At 38.8% G+C, this 24,323-nt stretch overlaps 1 protein-coding gene across 2 annotated transcripts; it reads left to right on the forward strand.

The window, feature by feature from the left end:
• Positions 1-1,550: 1,550 nt before the first annotated feature.
• Positions 1,551-22,477, forward strand: LBR (lamin B receptor). Of its 2 annotated transcripts, XM_052805449.1 has the most exons (15): positions 1,551-1,568; positions 5,968-6,148; positions 7,685-7,873; positions 9,573-9,656; positions 10,305-10,482; positions 11,673-11,869; positions 12,710-12,764; positions 14,351-14,545; positions 15,879-15,982; positions 16,400-16,525; positions 16,622-16,790; positions 18,083-18,163; positions 18,267-18,389; positions 20,509-20,623; positions 21,268-22,477. In XM_052805449.1, the coding sequence occupies exons 2-15, from the start codon at positions 5,984-5,986 to the stop codon at positions 21,311-21,313; spliced, it is 1,827 nt and encodes a 608-aa protein (XP_052661409.1). In that variant the 5' UTR covers positions 1,551-1,568; positions 5,968-5,983; the 3' UTR covers positions 21,314-22,477. The 2 variants fall into 2 exon arrangements, with proteins under 2 accessions (XP_052661409.1, XP_052661408.1); XM_052805448.1 differs by having other exon boundaries at positions 20,509-22,477.
• The last annotated feature ends 1,846 nt before the right edge of the window (positions 22,478-24,323 follow it).

Here is a 24,323-nt window from a genome sequence, read left to right on the forward strand (position 1 = left end):
ATAAACAGTAAAATTTTTTTTTTTTAGATAGTTCACATATGAAGGCCCATTTCCTGCATTAATTTACTTAGGTAAAAAGCTTGCCATACTCTTAATTCAAACATTACAGCTAGAAACTTTAAAAAAAAAAAAAAATTAACTCACAAATTTGTGAGCGAATAAATAACAGTAAATCTCAGCCAAGTGAAGCCCATGGTTACCATAGGCCCCGTTCAGTTTTGGTTGTGGTTTTTGGGTGGGTTTTTTTGTTTTGTGGTGGTGATGATTTTTTTTTTTTTTTATTTAATCTTTTTGCTGTCTGTGATATTGCCAGTCTTCTGTATTGGAAAATGGTGGTCTTGTCTTTCGGGAATTTTTCTTGATTTGGGAACCTTTATTAGGCCAGAATATGACTTGTCAGCCAGTGTCTGAATTTAGAGTTTGGGAGGTCCATAAAGACTGTACAAACACAAACACATTCGTAATTCATGCTTAAAGGACTTAGTAATTTTTAAGATCCAAACACTTGGAACAACTTATTTCACATTAAAATTCACTGTGCACGGCGACTCGTTAACTTTTTCACAATTTATTTTAATTCTGCCTGCTGAAGTATTGCTTTGACTTCCTGATTTCAAAATCTGCCAGGAACTTGAATGGCCTTTCTGGAAAAGTTGCCTCAAAGGACAGCGGTAACCACACACCGCTGCTTTTTTTGCCCTTTTTCTTTTGGAGAGGGGATGTTTTTACCACGTTTCAGCCTCGTTGGGTGCATGGCTGGGGGGAACACGGGCAGTTTTTCAGTCAGTGTAGGAGCACTCGCGGTCTCGCCGCCTCAAACGCCGCCTGAGGCGGCGGGGCCTGTGTGTAGGTGCTCCTACACACAAAACCTCCGTTTTTTGTTTACCGCCCGGCGGCGGGGCCTGTGTGGCGCAGGGCGGGGGCGCGTTGCTGAGGCGGTTCCCACCGCCGCGATGGCGACGGCAGCCTTTCATCCCCCGCTCTCCTTCCCCGAGCTTCTCCTCCCCTCCGCACTCGCACCCGTTATCAGCCCCCCGACCCCGTCAGGGAACCGAACCACCCCGCTCAACCCCTCACCGGGGCGGGTAAAACGGCGGGCCTCGGGCGGCAGGACCGCGCCATCGGGCGGCAACCAATAGCGTGCGGCCACCCACGATTCAAACGGCGCGTTGTGGCCAATGGGCGCCGTTGGCGGGCGGGAAGGGGCGGGGTGAGGGGGCGGACCGTTGCGCGGCTGTAACCGTCGCTCAGGGCGGTTGTTCCCCTCAGCGGAGGAACGCCGCGCTCGGGCCCGGCTCCCGCCGCTCCGCGGAAGCGCCTCCTGCCCGGCCCGGTGGGGCCTGGCGCCAGGTAAGGGAATGGCGGCACCAGGGCAGGCGCTGGGCCGGGATAACCCCCGCCCTCCGCGGCCTTCCCGGGGGGAAGCGCTCCGGCCAATCGCCGCCACCGCCTCTCTCCGCCCCCAAGCGCGGGCGTCGGGCCGCGGCCCCACTCAGGTCTCTCTCCCCCGGTGGACGGATGAGCGGCGCTGTTTTCCGCCGCCCGGACCGTTCGCTTGGGCCCGGGCGGTAAGGGGCGGGGGGTGTGTGTGTCTTGGGCTTTCCCCCGCTTTGTTCGGGATGCCGCCGTTTCCCTCCGCAGCGCTACCGCGACGCCGGGCCCGGCGCGGGGAAAGGCCGCGACCATCCGGTGCGGCGGGGGAGCGCCGTGGGAGACGCGTAGAGAGGCGGCCTGGCTTGGCGCGGCCCCTCCCTTCCCCCCCCCCCCCCGTACGGCGGAGGCCCCGCGCCAGGCCTGGGCCGGGAGTGCGGTCGGGGCGGGGCCGCGGAGGGGGGCCGAGGGGCCGGGCCTTCCCCCCTCCCCCGGCACGTGGGTCCTTTCCTGTCAACACCGCGCCTTCCGCGGCCTTCACCCCGCCGCCCTGCCGGGGGGGGGAGTTCAAGTTCCTGACGCTTTCCCTCCGCTTTCAGTGCTTCTGGTGAAAAGCCCTTTTAAAGGGAAAAACCTCGTTTCTTTGCCTGAGGATCGAGAGTTGTGTTTAGTTGGTTTGTTTTTTTTACCTTGAGGCTTTTTTGCGCTTGTTTTTAGCGGTGAAGTTAATTTGGCTGTTCAGTCGAGCCAAGCTTGAACAGTGGTAGATGCCCCCACCATTATGGGAGTTAAAGAGCTAGAAATGTGGAATGAGTAATGGTGATCCTGAAAAGGTCCTGCACAGCTCGGTCTTTTTGGTGAATTTGGTAGTAACTTTCTGTGTAGGAACCTCTGTCTTGTTAGCCTTGACTGTCAGTGTTTTCTTTATTTTCTTGCATTTCTTCTTTTCTTGCATTCAGCTGGCTCTCTCCTCTGACATACACAACATTATCTACCAGTGGTGAGATGTCAGAATTAGTACATAGAAGAGGGATACGTATGAACTTAGCTCTCCCAAGAGGGAAAACTTTGTTTAGTGTTTTTTTTAAAATTCATTTCTTAAAACTGTGCACCCAACTTCTGGTGATATGGTATGATCTTCTAGTGACTACAAGCTGGCAGTCTTTTTCTTCTTATTTTCTTGACAGGAGTGAAATATTTTTCCACATATCTAGTGAGAGGGTCGTCAAGAAAGACCAGAAATGGATGTATGGGGCAATATGTCTCTCTGCCATGTTTCTCTTTAATTGTTTTGCTCTTGGTTGAGTCAGCAGTAACTTTTCTTCTTGACCAACTTTTAAGCTCCAGGGAGTTTTGCATTAATTGTCTTGGCTTGGTATAGGATACGAAATGCTTTTCAGCCGTTCCCTTAGTCTGGGTTACTAAAGGAAAATCAGTGGTGCAGAAAACACAAATTTCTTATTGGGAGTAAGTGAATATACTTGCAATCGAGTATCTGTACAGTACAGGATTCTTTGTATGAAATAATATTCTTTTGAGGTTGCTTGGATATATTTTGAAGCCCTGCGAATTAAAAAGTTGGCATAGGACTACTGTGAATATTAGGCTGATGCCAGCTGGTACCCTGAAAATTATCAGGGGTGTGTGTAGAGCTTGAAAGAGGAGTAAATTAAAAATATAATTTCTAAAATGTATTTTTTTTTTAAAGGCTTCCTATCTTTATTTTTCTTGATGCCAGTAATGGTTTTTGTTATCTGAACAGATGAAGGCCGCCTTTAAAAGGTGTAGCTTTTTTGAAGTGGGATATATGTAATGAGGATCGCAAACCTCCCTCACATGAGGTGCAGGGGTGCAGAACAAGGTGGTAATTTTTGATAGGGTAGGAAGTAATATTTACTTTTTTAGTCTTTAATGTTCGATGTCATTATTAAGCTTTAATATTTAAGGAAAAAATGGAAAAATAAGTAGGTCTTTCCATTAATAAGATTGTGCATTACTCTTGAATCACAGGATGATATTTCCACTTGCTGAAATTTATTTATTTTTCTGGCATTTTGTGTCATTGATATCCACCTCAGGCTGAATTACATAGCATTGATTTAGCTTCAGGTCCTTCAACTCCTTTTTCCAACTTCTTAAAACTAACTTCAGCTCCTTTTGAGAACAAGGTTGGAGGATGGGAAGGTCTTTCTGCCTTTAAAAAGAATCAAATAATCAGGTTACCTTTTCTTTGGGCTGTCTTCATGTGTGTGTACAAAAATGCTGGGTTTTGAAGTTTGGCAGAAAATTGCATTTTATTATCCCTATGAAATTGTATCTGAATTTTGAAGTGGTTGTTATAAACTGTAAAAATCAGTTTACATGTCATTAGTAACAACTTTGTGAAAAATTGTTTCCCTTTCTCAAAAAGGACTTAAACTCCAAAGATTCTGTTTTTCATAACTTTGTCCTAGGATCTGGCAGCTTTGTCCCGGTCAGGCTCTGAGTTTACAGATGGTGCCTGAGGTGTTCCAGGTCAAGAGAAGAAACAGTTGGCTGGAGTGTAGGAAGTACAACAGCAAAGAGGAAATGAAGTTGTAGATCAGGTTATGACATCTGGTGAAAGCTATGACTGGACTTGGTGGAGGACTGGTGTTTAGACTATTTATGGAAGAGGAGGAAGAAGCTGGAACTGTGTGAGAGACTGGGGAAAGAGCAGTAATAGACATGGATCTTCTAAAGAACTGTCTCTTGGGTGAGAAAACTGGACAAGGAGACAGAGATGAGGATTGAGATCAGATCTTGAGCCCAGAGGTGGTGAAGAGGAACTGGAACTAGTTTGGTGAACAAGGGCAGAAAAGGCAGAAAACCCCCAATGAATTAAAGGGGGGTGAGGAGAGAATGAAGAAGAATTTGAAATGAAAATACAGAAATTGTATTTCACGGAGTCATAAGAAACAAGGCTATGAACTTGAGGGGGTTAAACTGGCATAAACAAAGTCGGAGGAGTGGGAATTCAGAAAGAATAAGAAAGTAACAAAGAGACTGGGACAAGAAACACTAGGTAGAAGACAGATGAGCTTGGAAGAGTGTGTGCCTACAGGCATAGACTAGAACTCTGATAATTTTTCTAACTGGCAAATATCAGTGAAACCAAATGATAAAACTTACTCTTTTTGCTCCTTCAAATATTATACAGCAAAGGAGATGGTCAGATGTTTCTGTTTTGAAGCAATTAGGAATATTAGCAGTAAAATCCACATGAGGGAGCTTTGCTGAGTTTTTGGTTTCTTCTTTGACTTGGAGAGCTACACAGGTGTAAAATCTAACAGCAGCAGCAGCTTCAGGAAATGCCAGAATGAAAGTCGATTGAAAAGCCTCACTTAGCCCCATCCCCCAATGTGTTTATGAAGGTCTGTGATTGCATATTAACGGTATTTTTTGCCAAAGAATCTAACTTTTCACTGCAGGTTAGTTGATGTGTAATGAATGAGTATCTAATTAAATACTTGTTTCTACCTCATTTTGTGTGGCTTCGCATCTTATTTATGACAAACAAGTTAAAATGCTTTGAAACAAAAACATTTGCTAGTTTGTTTGTTCCCCCCCATTCCAAGTTCCTATATTCATCATACAAATGGTGATAGTTCATAAGTTAGTATGTATTTTACCTTAGACTTTTAAGATACCCTCACTTTATATGTTGAGACCGGAGTCACAGACGTTCAGGTTAAAAGTGCCTTCTGCTATGGAAACCTGTTTTCAGAAGGTAATGACATAATACAAGGCACTTTTCAAAGAGTTATACAGGACTTTACATTTAAAAACATAACTTTCTTTAAGCTGCAGTTGTGGTTTTCCCAGCACCCTGGTACGGTGGACCAAGGGTAGTGGTTTGGTGCAGACAGAGGGATAGAATTTAGTTTTTCAGGATATTGTGTGATTGCTTTGATGCCATACTTTGTTTTCCTACAGGCTCCTGCAAAAGCAATTACATGCATTGTGCTAAATAGGTAAGAGAAAATACTCAACCCAGACAGGAGCCTAAATTCTGGTGTTTCCTAACTTTTGAGTGTTTGGCATAATAAATCGAAGAACATGTGTAATGAGGCTGTGCGTATTGAATGGATTGTGGATGTTTTATTTTAGCATTTAGAAATTACCACTTCAGTAATTTTTGTAGAACCACAGGAAAAGAGGGTTAGAGGACATTTAGATACCATTGTAATTTACTTTTTCCCCCTCTAGATAAGATCAAATGCATTATGTAATTTTGGTCAAATATATGCTTTGCCTGGTTTTGGTGGTCTCTGATGGTGGAGATAGTTGCATACTGGTCTAGATGTACTATGATATACAGTTAATACATTTGAACATTTTTTTTGTAACATCTAACTTCAATCTTTGCTCTATTGTAAGACTACTTCTTTTGTCTACTATTAATTTGGAAAACAGATCATTGCTTTTTTTCTTATCAGGCAGCTTTTTGCCAATTTAAGTTGACGAGTTGTTTACTTTAAAGTTTCCCTCTTCCAGCCTAAGTGATACAGAAAGAGAGTAGGGAAAAATTAAGCCTAATGTTTAGCTGTCGTATGTATTGATTTATTTCTTTTCTAGGGATTCCTTTTGGAAAATGCCAAACCGAAGGTTTGCTGATGGTGAGGTGGTGATGGGCCGTTGGCCAGGAAGTGTCCTGTACTATGAAGTACAAGTGACTAGTTATGATGATGTTTCTCATCTTTATACTGTGAAGTACAAAGATGGGACTGAACTTGCGTTGAAAGAAAGTGATATAAGGGTGAGTATACATCAGACAATTATCAGTATTTCTATGGAATTATATTGATTTTGTGATGTAGATAAACATACAACTTATAATTGGACAGTTGCCTTGCAAATTTTCATTAACTGTCTTCAAGGAATTGGTGCTAAATAATAGCTCTTTCCTATGTGACATCTCAAGTAGAAGTTCAGAATGCTGACCCTATGTTTAAAGAAGCGTGATTGTTTCCAATATGTTGAAGAAACAGTGATACATTTGGAGGAGAACCAAGTCTGGTCACTCAGGGACTCTATAGCATGATTGTTCATTAAAAATTGGTTTTGGGTGGTTTATAAAGCTAGTAAACAGGTGGTTGATGCTAATTTGACTTTTTTCCACTTTTAAATAAGAAAATTCGAAAACAAATGCAAGCATGTAGTTAAGGATCACTGTAAATATAAATAGTGCATACCCTTTAAGCACATGCTTAAAATGTCTGTGGATAGATTGTACTCGTTTAGGTCCCCAACGGTTTCATAAGGTATTTTGCTCCATTTGTGACAATTGGGGACTTTTGAAAAACGGTCATGTTGTATGTGTATGAGCACATCCCCTCCTCTTTACATATCTTTATTCTTTTGTTTTCTGTTACTAAAAAAGGCCTTTAAATCTCTGCATACAAGTTTCAGTTTAAAATGTGATAATGCATGAGACAAAAAGCTATTTGAATGTTTGCTGTAGTTGATTTTTAAGGTCTGCTCTGAAACCTGCAGAAGTTCAAAGGTAACTTGTGTGCCTTTATGTGAACTGTAGTTTCACTTTTTGGTGGTGGTGTACATGCCCTGTAACTGCCCTTTTCTTTTGGGACAAAAGGTTTCTGCCTGTTTTCACTGCTTTAAGACTTTGTAACTTGTTTACTTTGTGCTTGCAGGTTAGCAAACTCAAGCTGAGAAAATATGTCTCTTTGTCATAAAGCATTTGTGCCTTATAAAAGTTGTGTTGTGAAGATTTTACGTGGGAAAATTAGTATTGTAGACTTCACAGAGAAATAAAACTGAATACTTTTGGGGAAAACTGTTTATGAAATTAGTTATCACATCTAATTTAATGATTTAGCTGATGAGGTTTTTTAATGTTGATTTGAGCTGTGTTGCCTTAAACAGATCATTGCATCTTGATATGCTGAATGTATTAATAAAGCTAAGTAATTGAAATTATAGCCGTCTCTTAAGGCTTAATTAATTTACTTACACAAAGGCTTAAGAGGGTTGGTACGCTTAAGAGCTTAGTGCTCACATTGATAGCTTACTACATCTATATCGTGATTTCTGTAGCTTTGACAGAAATCATCAGCAGTTGGACTTTGGACAGGATTGTTTGGGTGTTACTAGCAAAATGAGTATACTGTAGTTGCTCTTTCTTAACAGCCCCTGTACACCATCAGTAAAGGAAATAAGAGACAATTCTGTAGAACTAAATGCCAGAGTCCTCATCACAAAAAAAAAAAGTTTCTAAAATTGTTCTTTGGAACATGTAAGATAAGGTCTTGCTTTCTTCCCCTCTTTCTTTTAGTCACAATCATCATTCAAGCACAGGAAGAGCCAGTCCTCTTCAAGTTCTCCCTCCAGAAGGAGTACTAGCAGATCTCGATCTAGATCACCTGGTCGGCCAGCAAAAGGCAGGCGTCGTTCTTCTTCCCAAAGCAGAGAACATAAAGATGACAAAAAGAAAACCATTCAGGAAACCAACTTAGCTCTACTGGTATTAGTTTTTTTGTTTGTTTGTTCTTTGTGTGGGGGTTTGTTGGATTTAAAAAAAAAAAAAATTGCTATTTGCAACAGATTTGTTTTATGCATACTGGGTTTATTATTGTAAGAGCCAGCTGTAGTTCATGTTCCCTGAACAACATAATTAGCTGCAAAAGTGTATCTCAGAACTGCCTTTTTTTCTTTGAAAATAGGCTTTCTAGCTTGCCGAGTTGTGAGGAAATTCTTGAAATGTAACCTTAAGTTCCACTTGAATTTGGCGGTACAGTGAAGTTCTCAGAATTCAAACAAACACAAATTCTTTAATATTTTAGTATTGAAGTCATTGTTAGCCATATGCTCCCACTTGTGAAATGGGGCAAAGGGAGATAGCCTACTTTTAAGATGTATTGGGCAATACATAGCAGGTAGGTATTAGAATTTGAAATAAAATGAGTTCTGTTTTTATATACAGTTCATTAAAATAGTAAAGGAAAATGTGAAGCTTCTGTGGGAGAATTGCTGCAGAATTCAAGTGTGGAATATATATATATATATATATATATATAGCCTTGCTCACTGATAATATTGCCGGACTGTTTTCATTATAAAAACTATCTTGTAAGGATTTGTAAGTTTATAAAATACCTGTTTTTTAGATGAAATTTATCATGTTTATTCTTGGCCTTTTTGTGAAGGTTATATTGAGTACTAAAAATAGTTCTGGTGTTCTGTAAGTGAAGAACAGTAGAGGTGATGTTTCTCTATTAAGAGGCAAACAGCATTTCTTCTGCCTCTTGTGCCGTTGGGATAGCTTCAGGTGATACTTGTCTGAGACACAGTCCCTTGAATTGGAAATGCCTTCTGCTGATCTATTGAAAACAGATAGGTTTTAGTTTCAACTAAACTAAACCAGACCAATCTAAACTAAATAGATAGGTTTAGTTAGTAAATTGCTACTACTAAAAGCATTCTTTGGCACTGCAGTTGCTGTGATTTTTGTTTTGCAGTGAACTACTGTGAGCTGTGTGACCCAGTGCATAGCAAGTGGACCATATGTTTGTTTTAAGTAGTTTGTAGCCAGCAGCTACACTTCACTTTGGACAAAAAGGTTAAAATATCTTTAGTGGTTTTTCTCCTGACTTCTAATTGAGGAGTAGGATTGATCTATTGGTACGACTGGAACGACCTGGTCCTTTTCAACAAAGCTTAAGCTGAAATAAAACAGATGAGTCGTGTCTTCCCAGGGTTGTGTAAGCTAGACTCATTCAAAGAATTTTTGTAAGAGAATTTATTTCTTAGAAAGATATTTAATGGAAAACCAAACTTTCAGTCCTGCAGAGCAGTGTCATATATAGGACACTGAAATCTCCTCTGTTTTCCTAATAGAATTACTAAATAGACATGTATTTTGTACTTGGCAGTTCCAAATGATGAGTTAAAAATAACTTGGAAGCTGTATTCTCCCTTAATTTCACTGTTAATTAAAAAAAAATTAGTAACCTTTTCCTTTTCTTAAGTGACTTTTCTTCCCTTGTTTGTGACCTGAAACTGTCCATACTTTGGATATTGGATGCATTTATTTTCCTGTGGAGAAAACCGGAGCAGTTCCAGTTGAAAAAAAACTATAGCGTTCTTAATTATTCATTATGTACTTACACTTAATGCAGCTGTTATTTTCAGAAAGCTAAAACTATGTTTTTTCTTTTAACCAGAAACCGAGTGAAAATAACACCAGAAGGTACAATGGTGAACCTGATAGTACAGAAAGAAATGACACATCCTGCATAATCTTGGAGGTATGAACATTGTATTTACTCTTAGTTTTATGTCACATTCTAACTTTGCTTTCTCAGAAATCCCTAGAAAAGGGCAATACAATAATCAAGGAGAAATAGAATGCAACATAAAACTTAGAGGTCAAATAAGTTTACTGTTCAGCTAATTTCAGGGGAGAGGGAGATGAAGTTGTCAGAAGGGAAGATTACTAGAGCTGTGTAACATTAATTTTTCTTGTTTGTTTTTTCTATCAAACCCTCACTGGTTATTTGTGTTAATTCTCATGCTTTTACAGTGTGAATGTTTGGCCATAGAAAGTGATTTTTTTTGTTTTGTTTTTGTTTTTTTGTTTTTAGCCTAATCAGTTCTTTAGTCCTGATTGTTAGCTAATGCACAGAGTTATGGCAGAAAGAAAGGGAGGAGGGTGGGAATGTATGACCTGTACTGGAACTGCTGCTGATACGTAATCATGGCCAAAGTGATCACAGTGAAACTAGTTTTAGCAGTCTCTTCATATAAATGCATAAACTGAAGTACTGTATGGAAGTAAACACATTGTATGTTGGTGTTTTATAGTGAATAATGTCCTCCTAAAAAAAAATACTGCAGTAAAATAAGGTAAAGTCACTGGGAATTTTTTTTAGTAAATTCTTTTTGTTCATTAACAGCAAAAGTTGAAACCAGACCTGGAGATAGAGCGTGTGCTTGAACAATACAGCTTGCGTTCAAGAGAAGAAGAAAAGAAAAAAGAAGAGATATATTCGGAGAAAAAGATTTTTGAGACAATAAAAACAATTGAGAAAGCATCATCAAAAACAAAGGAGCTAGAGTTCGGTGGAAGAATTGGTATGTGTGCAAATTGTCTTAATAGTTGAAAATTACTACTCTCTTATGTTATTTACTTATTGATCATACTGTCATGTCAAGAACTGTTTTTCCAATTTTTGGATACTCGTTGCAGAATCTGGTCATATGACAGCGCTTCACGTAGTCTGTACTGGTATTGGTGGCAGTCAAAGAACTGTTACTACACTTGGTTCTCTTGTGAAATATAGTGAAGATCTTGAGCCTTCCCTTGCACAGTGAGATTAAAATATTTCCAAATTAGATTTAAGAAGTAACTAGCAAAGTTTCTATGTTTTTGTTGTGGTTTAACCCCAGCCAGCAACTGAGCACCACACAGCCGCTCACTCACTTCCCCCCACCCCCAAAGTGTAATGGGGGAGAGAATTGGGAAAAGAAGTAAAACTCATGGGTTGAGATGATAATGGTTTAATAGAACAGAAAAGAAGAAACTAGTAATGATAATGATAACACTAATAAAATGACAATAGTAATAATAAAAGGATTGGAATATACAAAACAAGTGATGCACAATGCAGTTGCTCACCACCTGCTGATTGATGCCTAACTAGTCCCTGAGCCGCAATCTCCTCACCCCCACTCCCCCCAGTTTATATACTGGGCATGATGTCATGTGGTATGGAATACCCTGTTGGCCACTTTGGGTCAGCTGCCCTGGCTGTGTCCCCTCCCAACTTCTTGTGCCCCTCCAGCCTTCTTGTTGTCTGGGCACCAGAAGCTGAAAAATCCTTGACTTTAGACTAAACATTACTTAGCAACAACTGAAAACATCAGTGTGTTACCAACATTCTTCTCATACCTAACTCAAAAACATAGCACTGTACCAGCTACTAGGAAGACAATTAACTCTATCCCAGCTGAAACCAGGACAGTTTTCAAAACCTAGGTGCTTTGAACTCAACAGTAAAGTATTCTTCATACAGTTTTTTAACAGTTTTAAAGGGTTGCAGTGGGTGTTACCCTTCAATTTGGTTATATAGTCCCATATGGGAGTGAAAGTATGTCTCTATCCCATTACATGACTGGGCGATTGCTGCTGTCTTGCTTCAGGAATAGATAATGACAACCTCTTCTTTGTTGCTAAAGTTAATATCTAGCTTTATTAGTGGGCTTGAAACTAGTTTTTTATTTTCTGTGTTTATCTTCTAATACAGCATGATGTCTCTTTACAGGGACCTTCATGCTGATATTTTTCCTGCCTGCTACTGTATTCTACTTGCTGTTGATGTGCAAACAAGATGACCCCAGTCTTACGAACTTCCCTCCTCCTCTCCCAGCACTTGAAAGTCTTTGGGAGGCTAGGGTGTTTGGTGTTTTTCTTCTGTGGTTTTTCCTTCAAGCTCTGTTTTCGTTACTGCCAATTGGAAAGGTAAGCTGTCAGCAGCAATTGGGTCTTTACAGATAATTAATTTGTGCGTTAGGCTTGGAAGGTAGGGTATGTTCTTAATGCAGTTAATTTGAAAGCAAATGAATTAGTTTTCCATATTAAGCTGGAATATGGCTGCTGCAGATTTCTGTAAGCTTAAGATAACACAGTTCGTTAAGAATTTAACGGCTGTGCATTTCACAGTCTTACAGTAGAAAAGGCAGAAGGCCATATAGAAGTTGAAATACAGGAGTTGAAATCAAAGCATGGATAAAATTTTCTTGGTAGAATTCTAGAAGAATTTCAGGTATCTGACTTTTAAATCGACAAAACTGATACTGAGTTTCTTATTGATACCCAGTGTTTTGGAATGTAATCTTCACTTACAGGAAGCTATAAACCATTCTAGCCATATGAATATCGGGCAAATACTCTGTTTCCCTCTTCTTGTAACTTGAGGGATACTGGCAGATTCTGAAAGAACACTAGATCATTCAGTCATGTTGTTCTATGGTTGGACTCAATGATCTTAAAGGTCCTTTCACCTAAATGATTCTATGGTTCTGTTGCTATACATGCTTAGAATTATTGGAGCCATTCTGTTTTCTTGAGGCTGGTTAGGAAGAGATTTTTTTTTTTAATGTTTTTATTTGAAACTGTTAGCCTTTTTCTTTTCATATTGAAAATATGCTTTTGAGAATAATGCATGATCTTCAGATTTGAATGTGTCCAGCTGGTTACCTTGACTGAATGTCTTAGTGGCAGAGATGTGCTTGATTTCCCTCCCCTGCCAGTGTCCCTAGAAAGTACTTTGTTGAAACTCTAGTATTTTATTCTTTGTAGGTTGTAGAAGGCCTGCCTCTTTCAAATGGAAGGAAACTGCAGTACCGGATAAATGGTAAGCACGTTGCAGTTGCTTATTCTGAAATTTGATATCCCTATCTGATTTGCAGTGCTCAGTACCATGAGATACAAGTTACGAAAGATACACTCTATGGTCAAACTAGGTATCTGTTGTAAATCTTTCGTAAAATAGGATGAACCTCTTCTTGGAAGAAGAAGGTTAGTAATGATCAGGAACTTGCCCCAAGAGCAAGACTTTACACTATACAGGGCACCTGGTCTGCATCCAGCTGTGACTGGTGACTTCTGTCCTTTTCCTTGCCTAATTGCTAAACAGGCAGTTGCCTATCAGAAGCGTTAGTAATGCTCATGTAACAAGGGCTGTTGTTCCAGAGGAGATGTTCAGGGGTGATCTGAAGAGATCTAATCCCATGTGTCTAGATCATCTTGGGATGTCTCTGATTTACAGACTAATAACTAGTAGTGTGTTGTAATTGATTTAAGATGTTCTTATTCTTGCCTGGCAAAAAACAGTTCTGAGTCCTTATTCAGATCTGATTTCACGTCCTATGAATAAGGCAAGTTTCTCATCTAGGTTTAGAGTATGGTTTAATGTATTTCAGCAGTCCTGCTTTTTTCAGGCTTAAATAGGAAAGTGTACTTTGATGCCTTGCAGGTATTCCAGACTACCTATTTGATTAATTAGTCAGTTCAAGGACACTGTCTCGTGGTAGTGGAATTCAAATGTTATATTAAAAAGTTGAGTGGAGTTTTGTCATAGTCTGGTAAGATGCACCATTTTAAAGTTGGAATAGGGCTGTAAATCATAAGAGTGAACTGCATCCTGCGGAAGTGAGTCATACTGAGGCTGCCTCATAACTTTTTGTGTTCTGGACTTCTGTCTTTAGTAGGAGCATAGTCCTGCAAATTTTTCTGTATTCTGATAAAGGGGGGAAATAAACTATGTGATTTGGATGGCTTAAAAAGGAAAAAATAAAAAGGGGGGTGGGGGGAAGAAGCCATCTTCTTGCTGCTTGAAAGGCTAATTCTCAATGCAACTTTGAAAGCCTTCTTGAGGAAAGGAAGATGACCAGTGACAGGACAAGAGGCAATGGACACAAACTGAAAACATCATTCCATTCTACATGATTTTATACTCTCAAAGTACAAAAGTTTTGTGTTCAAGTTTTGACTTGATAGTTATTTCAATACTTTAATTACCGCTATCTCTGTTGACGTATATATGAAGATAATTAAAGAAGAAAACATGGTTATCTGAACTGTCGCACAGATAAGATTTTAAAATCTGCTGTCATTATCCAGGAGTAGTGTCAGTGTCCATTTTTCCACTAGAATCTGAAATTGGATTGTATGTTGTAAAAAATGTAGGATTGCTCAGAGTGTTCCTGCCTCTTGTCCTTTTGAGGAGGAGTGCAGGAAATTTCAGGGCATAGATAGAATGTCCTAGGTATATTGCTGTGCCCCAGAAGTTTGAACCTCAGGAGCATGGGATGTGTAAGACGTTATTGGAATATAGACAAATCTTGGAAGAAGTAAAAATGCAGAAAGGCTGGACTGGGTAGGTTCTACTTAGAATGATCTTTTATTTTGGCTAATATGTTTTTCTTCTCCATCCTTTAGGTTTTTATGCTTTTATTTTGACTGCTGCAGCTATTGGAACTTTATTATATTTTCAATTTGAACTTCATTATTTGTATGATCACTTCATGCAGTTTGCAGTGTCAGCTGCAGCTTTTTCTATGGTGTTGAGCGTTTATCTGTATATTCGGTCCCTGAAAGCACCCGAGGAAGAACTAGCACCAGGTGGAAATTCTGGTGAGTTTTAACTATTTTGGATAATTTATTTCCAATTGTTTGGTACAGTTTCATTTTTATGAATTAAAGGCTAGATTTAGGGCTGGTTATTACAACATTGTGACTTTTACTTTCTGTCAATGTAAAAGTCATGTTGCAAGTTAAATGGCAATTTCTTGTTCATGCTCAGATACTGTACAATGCTTAAAATCTTAGTTGGATTGTCTTGAATAGCTTACAGACAGTTATCTTGGCTGGTCCAGTCCCCTAGCAATGGGAGGACAGTTCCTTCCTTTCTGTTTTCAGCATTTGTCTAAGAGGCTTGTCTAGTTTGCTTCATAGTGCCCTTCCTGGTGGGCCTTTTCCTGAAACAGCTGGGAATGGAAAGAAAAACTGAAAATCTAGATGTTTTGGCAGTGGGAAGTCAGGTACAGAACTTGAAATTATGGTGTATTTCTAAACTTTTATTTTCCTGTGCACTTTTAAATCTATTAGCTGAATTGAGTTTTCAAAAGAAATTTTGATTGAGTCATGAGACTGCCTACCTAGAAAGTATCAGTTACATGTATATGGTTTTTTTGGACAAAGGATAGACTGAGAAGTCAATTAGCATTAAATATTGACCAAACTATTAAAAATGATCATAGGGTGACTAAGAAAGGAAATTTATGGACAGAACATTTAGTGTATTAAAATGAAGTATTCAGATATCCTCGGTTCCTTTGTCAGTGCAGCATGTATGTGTGTGAAGGGCAATAATAAATTATCATAAATCGTTTTTTCTTTGAAAAGTGCAGTTCTGGTCTCTGTAAGTGGCATAGTAGCATTCTGTAACTGTTCTGCAAAGTGCTTGTTATTTGCTAACTTGGTGCAGGATATCTTGAAGTCAAGGTATTGTATTTTCCTTCTGATCCATCTCTTTCGATGGACAGGTAATTGTCACAGCTAAAGGAATTCTTGCTCCCAGAGAAGAGCAATGAAGTAGGAGAAGTAGTAGAATTAATTAATACCATAAGATCATGTTCACAGAAACTGTGATGTGAGCTTCAGGATAAGGCTGAAAATAAGGAACAAATGTCAAGGAGACATAAGCCTACAGTAACTTCTAAAGTGTTTAGTCCTCCTGATAAATAAAATATTTGGGTCTCTTCAAATATAAACCCTGTGGGGTTTGCTTTGTATTTTGCATATACTCTCACATTTTTCTGGCCAATCTAAAGGCTTTTTTTTTTTTTTTTTATTTCTTCCTATAATGAGAGAACTTTAGTAGAAAGTAGGAACTCCTTTATGGGGAGGAGTGTAGTGGCAGATAAAAGGAAGAGTACTGCTAACAAAGATTGTGTCTTATCTGCAGGGTATCTTGTGTATGATTTTTTTACTGGACATGAATTAAACCCTCGTATTGGCAGTTTTGACCTCAAATACTTTTGTGAGTTGCGTCCAGGATTAATTGGCTGGGTGAGTTAGTAATCTTAGTTATTTTATTTGCTTAAATATTACACAAGTTGATTATTTTTTAATATAGATATAAAATTGGTATTAAGGATACAATATCTATTTATAAGCAGGAAAAAAGTACTTACAAACAGTTTCGTGTTGCCAGATTTTTAATGACCATTTTTGTTCACTTTAGGAAAATTTCTACATTCTAGCTTCTTTGCTTTGTGGGAAATGAAAACCTTTCTTAAAGTATTCATATGTTGAGGTTATACAGCTTCAGAAATGTAGTTAGTTGCAAAACTGTCTTGTGAAATAGATTATTTTTAAAACTTAAACGTTGGTCAAAAACATCTGTATTAAAATGTCCGATAGTCTAATAGAAAAGACCACTTTCTTTTACAAGGAAAATTGGTAATAAAATATTTTCTAAACTAGGTTGTTATAAACTTGGCAATGCTCTTGGCTGAGATGAAGATACACAATCAAAGTATGCCATCTCTGTCAATGATACTTGTGAACAGCTTTCAGCTTCTGTATGTGGTGGATGCTCTTTGGAATGAGGTAAATGGCAATCATATTACACTGTTAGCATTTCTAATTGCAGTGTTAAATGAATGAAGCTTTGTAAATTCTAAATTCCTTTCTTCTTGTTTCTAGGAAGCTATTTTGACTACAATGGATATTACCCATGATGGATTTGGATTCATGCTAGCATTTGGAGATTTGGTGTGGGTTCCGTTTGTCTACAGTCTGCAGGCCTTCTATTTAGTTGGTCATCCTACTGTGATTTCTTGGCCTGTTGCTGCTGCAATTACTATTCTGAACTGTAAGTTATAGTAAATGTTATTGTTACTGGTAGTAACAACATAGCACTGATTTTGTTTCTTTGAGTTGTGAGGTGAAGCTTTAGCTAAGATGCAGTGATCATATTTTTTGTATTACCACAGCTGGTGGAAGCATGTGTCTGACTACTGTTTAATACAGAGAATATAATAAATTCTCATTTTATTAAATGAAGGATAAATGAGACTCTGGACACCCAATCGTTCTGTTGAGAGGCGTCTTTAGATGGATTCTGTCTGGAGTTGCAGAAGTGACTTAACATTTTGAATGAAGTGTAGCAGATACCTTTTGAAGTCAGTCTGAGTGACTGTGAGTGGCTCTTATAAAAAAAGCAGTCAATAGCTTGTTGGCTATGCTTTACTGAACCTAGGGAAAAAGAGGTTTTGTTCTTTAACAATTTGCATCTCCTTCCCTGATGCCCATAGTTATATACTCATGTCAATAGAAAACATCTCCTTTTTTCTAGCGGAGTGCTTTGAGAAACAATCTTGCATCTTTAGGGGACCTTAAGTTTGCACCAATATGGATGGCCTTGTAGTTTGTCCCTTTTATCTAAGTAGTAAACCTAAAAGAAAAAGTTTTTTGTAGACATGACAAAGAATTTAAACACTTAGAAAGAATATGAAGGCGTACAACTTGGTATGTGTAATCCTGAGAAATACAGCATCTCTTTTTCATGTTCAGTTAATATTTTTTCTTGTTTGTTTGTTTTTTTCTTTTTTAAACATCTTTATTTGAAGTATGTTGTGATCATGTTTTTTCAATACAGCCTTGGAAAAAGCAAATTTAAGCTGCCTTGTGAAAATGTTGGGGGAAATGAGTTTCAAAACCAGATAATAATTCATTGTCTGGTTCTTTTAATATTGTGAACTTGTAAATTGTTGGTTGGTTTATGGAGTGTAGGCACTGTACTAAAATACTGGGCTGCTAATAGAGCTATAATCTTATAAACTGCAGCACATCGCCTTATATGAATTTCAAACTCAATGTTACATTAATAAACTAGAATTCAGATATAAATGTAAAAGTAGATGTGAAAACAAAGCTTCTCCAAGATCTTAAAAGTTAGTCAGCAGTGTGTAAGAGCATGTGGAACACAGGTTTCCAGTAATATTTCTATCTTGTTAGAGCTCTGAGAAATGGAGGATATCACTTACATCTCTGAGGAAAAGACTTCAATGTAGTAAGAGTGGTAGAGAGTATGTGAGTTCTTTTGTTGAAGGAAAGAATACTGGAAAATACTGAAAATGCAAAATAAATAATATTCATTTTCAGGTATTGGATATTACATATTCCGAAGTGCAAATTCTCAGAAAAATAATTTCCGAAGGAATCCAGCAGATCCCAAATTGGCCTGTAAGTGCATTTTTTTCACTTGTTCGATTGCTGTACAATGCCTCTTTGTACTATTTAAATACACATTTCAATTGTTGTATTGACTACAATACTGTATTCACAGATCTGAAATTTATACCCACTGCAACTGGAAAAGGGCTTCTTGTCACGGGTTGGTGGGGTTTTGTTCGTCACCCTAATTATCTCGGTGACATTATCATGGCTCTAGCATGGTCCCTACCCTGTGGTAAGTACCTGAAACTAAAGTGATTTTACCAAAAATGCTTATATGTTTTGGCATCTGACTAGGTTTGAAATGCAAAGTGAAAATTATTTGAGATACTAAAACCTGTAATTAATTGAATGGCAAATTTCTGTGTTGTAAGCTTAATGTGACACTATTTTCTCTTCCATCTTATTATTTATATCTTACTATGGATTTGACATATCATACTATAGATTTGACTCTTCTTTCTGACACTTTTATCATTCAGTAACCATGGGGCTTGCTTGCTAATGAGTTGTTCCTTACATTTTTCAGGCTAGTGGCTGTGCTATAGTGTTTTCAAAGGGAGTTCCCAAAAAGTGAAAGTTTGCATGGAGACAAGGGCTACCACATATAGGGATGGACTTTAAGCAAAATACATCTTAAAAAAAAAAAAAAAAAAGTCATCAAAACACAAAGGAGTGGAATTCTGTTTCAGAGTTTTTGTTAATGAATACTTCCTAGTTTTCATGAAGTTTACACTTGGAGGAAATTAGGGAGCCTTTTGTCCAATGGGGTTTTGTAGCCCTGATTCTTTGCAAGAGCTTAGAAAGAGCAGTGAGAATTTCAGAAAATACATCTGATCATGGTAGTCCTGCCCCTTCTCATTCAAGTCTGAAAAATGGCTTTGGGCTTTTCCCTTGCCTGAAGGAGCTTGTCTTCTATAAAAGCACAGAAATGAGCGTGACAGATGTTCTTCTGAGGCCGAGCTACTCCACACCCCATGGCACAGTCTGGCTTTTGCAGACTGGGACACAGGGAGTTTTGGTGGAGTGGGACTTTGTCACCAAGTGCTTAATGCCCTGACCAGGAGCATCAGCTGAGAGAGGATTTTTTAATTTTATTTTGGATTTTAGTTGAAAGTAGACAATACTAGATTAGCTTATACACTTGTAGACAGTATCCTGGAAGAGACTTCACCCCATGAAAATGAGGGACTCGAATCCTCTGTCAGCATCATAATGGCAGAAGTGGAAGTGTTGCTGTAACTGGGCGGGGGGCAGGCGGTGAGGATGGGTGGGAGGTGATCATAGAATAGTTTGGGTTGGAAGGGACCTTTAAAGGTCATCTAGTCCAATCCTCCTGGAAGGAGCAGGGACTACTTCTGCTAGGTCAGGTTGCTCAGAGCCCCATCCAACCTGACCTTGAATGTTTCCAGGGATGGGGCATGTACCACCTCTCTGGGCAACCTGTTCCAGTGTCTCACCACCCTCATCGTAAAAAGTTTCTTATATCTAGTCTGAATCTACCCTCTTTTTAATTTAAAAACATTACCCCTTGTCCTGTCAATACAGGCCCTATTAAAAAGTCTGTCCCCATCTTTTTTACAAGCCCCCTTTAAGTACTGAAAGGCTGCAATAAGGTCTTCCCGGAGCTTTCTCTTCTCTAGGCTGAACAATCCCAACTCTCTCAGCCTTTCCTCATAGGAGAGGTGTTCCATTCCTCTGATCATTTTTGTGTCCCTCCTCTGGACCCGTTCCAACAGGTCCGTGTCTTTCCTGTGCTGAGGACCACAGAGCTGAACACAGTACTGCAGGTGGGGTCTCACCAGGGTGGAGTAGAGGGGCAGAACCCCCTCCCTCAACCTGCTGGCCATGCCGCTTTTGATGCAGCCCAGGATACAGTTGGCCTTCTGGGCTCTGAGCACACATTGCTGGCTCATGTCCAGCTTTCCATCCACAAGTCAAGTAGTGTGCCCTCAGCAAAGCTAGAGTTACCATCTACAGCCAAAATAGAAAAAAACTTATGGGGCTTGTGTGCGGCAACTTAGTGCTGCAGAATTTTAACTATTTCTCTGGTTTTGATAGCTAAAGAACATAAAATACGTGCCAGCTTTGCATGTGTTGAGAGTGAGGTTGGTAGATTTTGAGAATGAATTTTAAGGGTTATTTTTTTGTGGGTCTCTTCCTATCTGCATGTAACATCACACAATTTTTGCACTATCCTGTTGAGTATTTGATGCTTTTCAATACGAGTATAAGATGCTTTAGTCCATAACAAGTATATGTCACCAGCTTAGTATGTGTTGCTAATAGCTAACTTTTCTGGATTTTTTTTTTTGTTGCTGTATCTAAAGTGACTTTCGCACTTTGTTCTACAGGTTTTAATCACATTTTACCATATTTCTACGTGATATATTTCATCTGCTTGCTTATTCATCGAGAAGCTCGGGATGAACATCATTGTAAGCAAAAATATGGCTTGGCATGGGAAAGGTATTGTCAGCGTGTACCGTACCGCATATTTCCTTACATCTACTAGAGTGCTCCAGATGCCTGATTTGCAAATTACTTCTAAAGTTAGTTTCTTTGCAAATAAAAATATACCTCTTACCTTTGCACTTTGTCTATTTGTTATTTAGGCTTTTTAAAAAAAAAAGTGACCAAACAGTGGAGTGCATCAACAGGTATTTACAAGTAATCTTAAATGTGTGAGTTACATGAACTGACTGTGACTTCAATTTTTTAAAAAATTGTGAATTTAAAAAAGTCTTGGAGCCCTAATTTTTCAAGTTAAATTTTACCTAGAATCCTGAGTTTACATTTTTTTAATTGCTTTTAATTAAGCACTGTGATGTAAAGTATATTTTCTTAATACAATAAATACAGAAATTCCATCTAGTTCTTTTTTGGTGTTACTTGTACCATCTAACTTCAGATGTCTGACTTAGTTGCCTGCATTGGAAGAGCAACAGGGTCTTTTTGGTCAGTGGAGCTGGAAGCAGAGGATTTGATCCACATGAGGGGCCTGTGCTGCTGGCAGTGCTGCCCTGCAGCCCTGGGCCCAGAGCTGCCGTGGCTCAGCTGGGCGTTGTCCCCCTCCTGGCTTTTCATTAATGGGATTTTTTTTTTTTGGTCAGGGAGGCTCAGGTGGCCCCTCCTGCCCTGCGCCTGCAGGATGGATGAAGGGATGGGATCGGGAGGAGAAGTGAAGGGGCACAGCTCTCCCCTCCCATCCCATTCCATCCTCCCATTCTTGAGGCAGTTTCAGCATGAACCAAGGGGGACTCTGAGCTGCTGTCTGGCAGTGCCTCTGACCCTTGAGAGAAGCCATGCTTCTGGCTCAGACTCCTGAAGGTAGATGATACAAACACTTGTTTCAGCTGTGGGCAGAGCTGTGGAAGTGAGCAGTGAACCCTAATCCTGCATCTGGCATTGAACACAGGGTAGCAAAAGGTGCAGTGTATGCGTATTTGACAGAAAAGAATAAAATGACCAGAGTTGGCTTATTCTGATCTTTGTAAATTATATCTTAATGTACCATAGCATTTACCAAGTGTGTATAATAAAGCCTCCGTGTTTTTGCTGTACAGTGTTTGGATTTGAAAATGCAATAGCTTTTTTAGAAACAGGAGACATCAGTAACTAAATCCATTTCCAGTAATTTTTTAAAAAATGTTCATTGAATAAAGGTTTTTGTAAATTAATGTATTAATTCTTGAAACAATTGAAGTGTTCATTTAAATATTTGTATTGACAGATATGCTATGAAAATATAGGAAATGCTCCTCAATCCAAAGTTGGGTTTTTTGTTTGTTTTTTTTTAATTTGGCATTGCTACCTCATATATAGGTTTTGCCTTTTGTACTGTTGCAGACAGAGAAAATAGCTATTTTTTTGCTATTGCTATTTAAAACAATGTTTTTTACATGAGCCTGTGGTTAAACTCGACCACTTTCTAATATATTTTTGTATATATTTGACTTTTTAACTAATGTATGTGTTCTAGTCACTAGTTGTGTTCTTCGTCTAACTGGCTGTAAATCAGATGCCCTTGCAGTATTTACTTCATAAGTAGAATAATTTTATATTTTACTGAAACAATCTTGCATTAATTAACTAGCTTTTATTCTGTTATCACAACTGAGAGCTTTTCACATACTTCATATGTGAGGTTTATAGCACAAACTGTCCAAAAAAAGCTTATTAGAATCCTAAATATAGTGCAGGTACCTCTATACTTGCTTGCGGGAAGGTTCCTCATAAATCGGAATGTTGCTATTATTCATCAGTTATTTTCAGTTCTTTTAAAATGTTGATGTAATTGAAATCTAGCATGTGACTTTTTTTTTTAATAAAAGAACCCTCTATTTTGTACACAGGCATTTTTTACAGATAATTGTACATTTGAAGTGTATATAATGTAGCTTGATTGTGACTGTCTCCTCTGAAAATCTGTATGTTGGTGTTGTAAGGAAAATGTTTTAAGACAAGTACTTTGATTCCTGGAAGGAAATAGCAGTGCCTGTAACAACACTGAAGAGCATTTACTCCTGTGAAGTAGCAGATTAAACTGGGATACTATTTTTTCATTGGTTGCTCAATGGACTAGTGGGAAATAGAGCAATCATTTGTGCCAGTTTGCAGCTGGTGTTTTAAAATGTACTGAAGGGGAGGACAGTTTAACTCCTCAGCCTGTAAACTAGGAGATGCTACTACCATCCCAGTTTTATCTGTTGCCATGCAAAGTTGTTAAAATGCAATTCAGAGCCCTTGTCTTTCAGAAATAGATCTTGACCAGTGATAACTTCAGTTTATTTACATGCTGAGTTTTATGTGAATTTGATTTTGAAGTAATTGTTTTTAATACAAACAAGCCTATAAACTAAAATAAAGCTTTTGCTTAAAATTAAGTAGTGCTTGTTGGTTTTTTTCCCAATTCATGGTGGTGTCTGGAAAAAAAAAGACATTGATTTATCTTAAGATGTGAGTTTGCTGAAGTTCCTTTTGTATCTGTGGTTGTGGGTTGAGTGTTAAAAGCTCATGTATGCTGCTTCTCTTAGCCTGTCTGGGAATTTTAAGGAAAGGAGGTCTCTCCATTTAAAAGGAGATCTCCACTTCTCCCTTTTCTTCTGCTTCTTTTTATGCAAAAGTTTACAGATGCACCATCAGCCTGAGAGCACGTTTGTTCTTTGAATCAGCTCTTTTTGTCAGCTACTTTTCTCATTGGCCTGGGCTGAAGAAAATCGAAGTCCAGGGAAGTAGGTGGCATGGCAGGGGAAGGAAAAGCAGGCTCAGAACCTCAGTGGCTAGTAATAAGTTAAGTTAGGAAATAGTGATTATCTTTACTGGAAGAGATGGTGGCTTTGGAGAAATGAAATACTCATCATTAAACGTGTCTGAGAATTGTCAGTCACAGAGCTGGCACAGCAGGGCACCTGCTTTTGTGACTCTGACTTTGCCCTTGCTCCTGTGGTAGATTGACCCCTGTTACAAAGTGAATTGGTAAGCCTGGAGGTGATGGTACCCTGGGCCTTTAGGGAGTCCAGTGAAGTGGGGCAAGGCTAATGCATTACCTCTCTTTGTTCCTCCATTCTGTTGATCCAGAAATAAAATTAATTTTAACTGTAAGAAGACAGAATTAACACTTGTTTTGCCTGTATTATGTTGTATTTTCCCCCACAGCTTCTCTTAGGAGTCAAAACCAAACAACAATTTCACGTAATCGTGGGATACAGCCTCAGGGGTACTGCACAGGAAATAAATTTTGTGCTGATTTGATGTACTGTGAACAAGACTCTAGCAGAAATATGATACGTGACTAAAGAAACAGTAACGATAAATTTGCCTACAGAAAGTTACTTAGTACAGGTAATAAAAACATTACATTTACAATAGCTCATTAAAACCTTACCAGAAGCATAGTTCTTACCTTTAGCAGAGTAAAAGCTGTTTCAGGGAGTGCGTGTAAAACCTCTCAAGTGTGTGGGTGGAGAATATCTTGCACTGTCTGTATATAACCAAAAATTCCAACACTGTTTTCTGGTGGGGACGTTCCCTAAAATTAGAGGAAAATACTTTGATAATGCTTTTACATTTTTAATATTTCATAAAAGCTAAGCACAGGAATTTATTTATTTTTTTTTTTAGAATTGTATTTAAAACAGCAGTTCTACCTTTCTGTATATAAAAATAT

This window comes from Harpia harpyja, chromosome 13, assembly GCF_026419915.1.
Source record: "Harpia harpyja isolate bHarHar1 chromosome 13, bHarHar1 primary haplotype, whole genome shotgun sequence".
In the NCBI taxonomy this organism is placed as follows: domain Eukaryota; kingdom Metazoa; phylum Chordata; class Aves; order Accipitriformes; family Accipitridae; genus Harpia; species Harpia harpyja.